At 40.9% G+C, this 4,115-nt stretch overlaps 1 protein-coding gene across 1 annotated transcript in view; it reads right to left on the reverse strand.

Moving 5' to 3' along the window:
• Nucleotides 1–4,115, reverse strand: part of GUCY2C (guanylate cyclase 2C) — a 103,552-nt gene that overhangs the window by 50,121 nt on the left and 49,316 nt on the right. The window contains exons 13-15 of the mRNA XM_011990839.1: nucleotides 2,591–2,653; nucleotides 1,612–1,683; nucleotides 1,059–1,163 (exon numbers count right to left, since the gene is read on the reverse strand). Coding sequence (XP_011846229.1) covers nucleotides 1,059–1,163; nucleotides 1,612–1,683; nucleotides 2,591–2,653 — 240 coding nt within the window. The remainder of the gene's footprint in view (nucleotides 1–1,058; nucleotides 1,164–1,611; nucleotides 1,684–2,590; nucleotides 2,654–4,115) is intronic.

A 4,115-nucleotide genomic window follows, 5' to 3' on the forward strand; every position in this document is an offset into this window, starting at 1 on the left:
ATTCTTCTGCCTCAGCCTCCTAAGTAGCTGTAATTACAGGCACGCACCACCACGCCCAGCTAATTTTTGTATTTTTAGTAGAGACGGGGTTTCACCGTGTTGGCCAAGATGATCTCGATCTCCTGACCTCATGATCCGCCTGCCTCGGCCTCCCAAAGTGCTGGGATTACAGGTGTGAGCCACGGTGCCCAGCCTTGTTTATTATTTTTTAAGAACTTCTACCTTAGCACCATTTTCCTCTTTGATCTTAATTCTCCTGGCCAGCTGCCTGCTCAGGATTTCTCTACCACATTCCATTACGCTAGTCCCTCATGGGCTTGCTTTCCCTTCTGCTATACAGCAAATGAATTCTCAAAGTGCTAAATATAGTTAATGGCTTAATGTGTCACTTTTTCCTTATACCACTGTTACATTTCATAGCGATTAATACAGAGACGAGCCCTCAGATGTCAGAATAACAAGCATGAAAGAATTTTTAAAAGAAATAGTAACATTTAGGGCTACGATTTTTTCTTGGAGGGTAGATTTGAGTTTATACTGCATAGTGTGAAAGCTAATATTCTCGCTTTTTATCTTAGTTTCTCTGTTTGCTTTGGACTTGCTCAGTCCAAATACCTGACCTCATCTGGCAAGTCCTGGATGATTCTTAGTCCAAGAGTGGAGTAATAATTTGGACAGCAGCAGAACCAAGAACGATGACCAAGTCTTCTAATGCTTATTTGGTGCTATCATAATGATTATCCATTTCTCTTTTAGTACAAAAGCAAGTATTCATGTAAAATAAAATGTATTTGGAGGTAATCACTCATTTTTCCACTTCCATTCTCTGTTTATTCCCCTCCCTAAATCTATTATCTTTTTCCTGAATTTTTTTTGGGCTTGTTTATAAAAACATAGTAAGACTGAAAAAATCTCAGAAAAAGTCTGGAAAGCTTGTGACCCCACCAACTTTCCATGATAACGCTTTAATATTATTTTACTCGATAAATATTTTTATTTAAAGTCCTGCTGAATATTTTTATATGATTAGAACATTGGAAATGACCATGGTTTCTTACCCGGAGGGATCCTCTCTCACAGTATTCTATCACCCCGAAGATCATGGTATCAAGTTTCACGGTGCCATAGAACTTGGTCAGGTTGTAATAGTCAATCTGAAGCAACTAGAAGAACATATTTGTTTACAAAGCAAATTAGGCAGAACAGGGTGCCAAAGTAAAAATTAATATGCCAATAAAATGTATTTTCTTTCAGATCTATGAGAAGATGTGTTGCTCTTAACAAATTGAATGTCAGTACCCATTGCTTATCACACATTATATTAATCTCATTCAACAACCTTTCCTTTGTCAGTAAGAGGCCTTGAGTACAAACTTTACTTTCAAATAGTATCAGGTCCACTTTCTAGAAAAGACTAGTAGATTTCCAGAATTTTTTACGCCATCGACCTCACTTTCCAATATCTCTTCGTAGAATTTTCAACAAGAAATATAGTCACCATTTCTTGGCCTGAGGGCTTCTCTGTCAGCCTCTTACTCCACAAACAACCTCAGTGATTAGAAGAAATGGAGTGAAGTTATTTCTCAAGAGTTTGAAGTAAGGGCTACATACCTTGTTCAATTCTATCTTCTGTTTTTCAGTGAAATTACCATCATTGTGCTTGAGATCTTTGAGAATCACTCGCTGCAAAAATCAATGAAATTTAGGAGACACTGTTGTGGTGTAACTTGTTACATGCATATTATAACAGTTTGTGTGTCTCACTAGACTGTAAACTTTTGAGAGCAGTGACAGTATTTGATTGATTTTTTTTTGTTTTTTTTTTTTTAAAGACAGAGCCTTGCTCTGTTGCCTAGGTTGGAGTGCAGTGGTGTAATCTCGGTTCACTTCAACCTCCGCCTCCCAGGTTCAAGCAATTCTCATGCCTCAGCCTCCCCAGTAGCTGGGACTACAGGCATGCACCACCATGCCCCCGGCTAATTTTTGTATTTTCAGGAGAAACGGGGTTTCGCCATATTGGCCAGGCTGGTCTCGAACTCCTGGCCTCAAATGATCCACCCGCCTCAGCCTCCCAAAGTCCTGGGATTACAGACATGAGCCATTGTGCCGGGCCTTGATTGATGTTTGTATCCCTGGTGCCTAGTACCTGGGATATGGTAAGTTCAGTCTTGAATGTTTCTTTAAGAATGACTAAATGGAAGGAAGGCAGGCAGAAGGGAGGGAGGGAAGAAGGAAGGATGGAAATAAGATGCAAAGCTCTCATATGAGATTGTTGTATTTCTCAGCAATGAGCCAAAATATAATACTAGGGTTGCCCTCGACTACTCTGAATATCTTTTATATTTCATTTTTCTGCCTACACTCCACCCTTCCCCAACATTCTATTTGTCTTCCATTTTCCCCAGGATTGTGAGTTTTGTAACCCTAGAAGCAGGGCCCTGGCCACCCCTGTGAAGCTCTAAGAACAGCCCTTGGGAACAGACTGGGCACTCCCATCATTTTGATACTGACATCAGGGGCCGGGGCAACGAGGGGTCAGAAGGCCCCGAGCATACCCCAGTGGAGAGTTCAGAGAAGTGGGAGACGTCACCTTTTTGTCGTATTTGCACTGTCGTAGTCTCTGGATTGTATCTCGTCTTTTGTCATCATCGATCTGGCACAAGAAAAGGCTAATTATTCCAGAAACTCCATATCTCTTCCCTCCTTTGAGTTTACTGTCCCAAAGACTTATTTCCTTAGCCAGATGACTCATTCATTCTGATGAACGGATAAAATCTGTACTCATACACATTTTGTACAGAAACTGACAAGAAATAGATGAATTATACTTCTAGGAATATTTAGATTTTAAGAAAACATACAGAGACACATGTTTTGGGCTTACTCCAAAAGAGAAAATATGAAATATGGGGTTTTGAGGCAGTGGGGGGGGTGCTTGAGGAATGACACCAAGGCTGGACTTGTGCAGAGGTGGCGCGTATGGGAGCCCATCGGGTGCTGTACAGAGACAGAGGTGCACACGCTCCTTCTGAGAGTCCCCTCTCCTCTTCCTAGTGTGATATTAAATAGACAGGAGACCACTGGCATGAGACTGTCTTTGTATTATGAGTTCCTATAAATGGCAGACCTAACTTAGTATATAGGCAACTGAAAACTGATCTGGGAGTCTATTTTTGTAACAAATGGCTCGATTTCAGCCAATCACAGGCAGCTAACTGAACAGACCATACCCAAATAAAGCAAATGCCTAGCTGTAACCAATCAAGTTATTTGTGGACTTTACTTCCTTGAAAGCTCACTGCCCATGCTGCGGGGTGGAGCTTTCTGAATCTCTTTTGGTTTTGAGTGCGACACAATTCATGAATCACTTTTTGCTCAAATAAATTCTATTTCGTCTGTCCAGAATTTTTCTTTTAACACTAGGTACTTCCAGTTTGTCATTTAGGTCAACAAATTCTCTCTTTGGAAATTCAGTAGTCTTAAGGTTGTTTATACCTGACTGTGAATTACTGTTAAATTGATTTCATCCTGACACTTAGCTGAGACAGATTGGTCTTTGTGAATAGAATTTTTCTGTTGGAGGTTCAGCAGCAGGAGGGTCACATTGGAGCATGTCATATTTCTGAAAGAAGGGAAGACCTGGTCCATGGATAGATATGAGGGGATCGGAGCCATTAGAGGGCAGCACGCAGGACTTGGGGAGGAGGGTCAAGAGCTGGTAGAGAGGTTCCAGAGACAAACTTAGACCAAATGCAATTATATTCCTGCTGATTTTAAGCAAGGAAGCATCTCAAATCACACTACACTATCAGTTTGGCCCTAGTCTGAAGGAGTCCACGAATTCCCATCTGTGGAGGTCTTGGGTCTCCATATTCTCATAATATGCTTTGGTATAAAAGCTGGGATAATTATATGGTATATGGAATGTGTTACAATCTCAGGCTTTGCAGTTAGACAGACTGGGTTTAAATTGTAGCTGTGTTCCTGGAATTTCCGCCCTGCTACTTCACAGTGCTCAGGAGAAGATGAAATGGGTTAATGCATGTGGTGCATTATAAGTGCTCAGTAAGTGTTAGCTATTATTACTTACAGTAATCTTACTCATTAGTTGCATG

This window comes from Mandrillus leucophaeus, unplaced genomic scaffold (genome assembly GCF_000951045.1).
Source record: "Mandrillus leucophaeus isolate KB7577 unplaced genomic scaffold, Mleu.le_1.0 Scaffold383, whole genome shotgun sequence".
NCBI lineage: Eukaryota > Metazoa > Chordata > Mammalia > Primates > Cercopithecidae > Mandrillus > Mandrillus leucophaeus.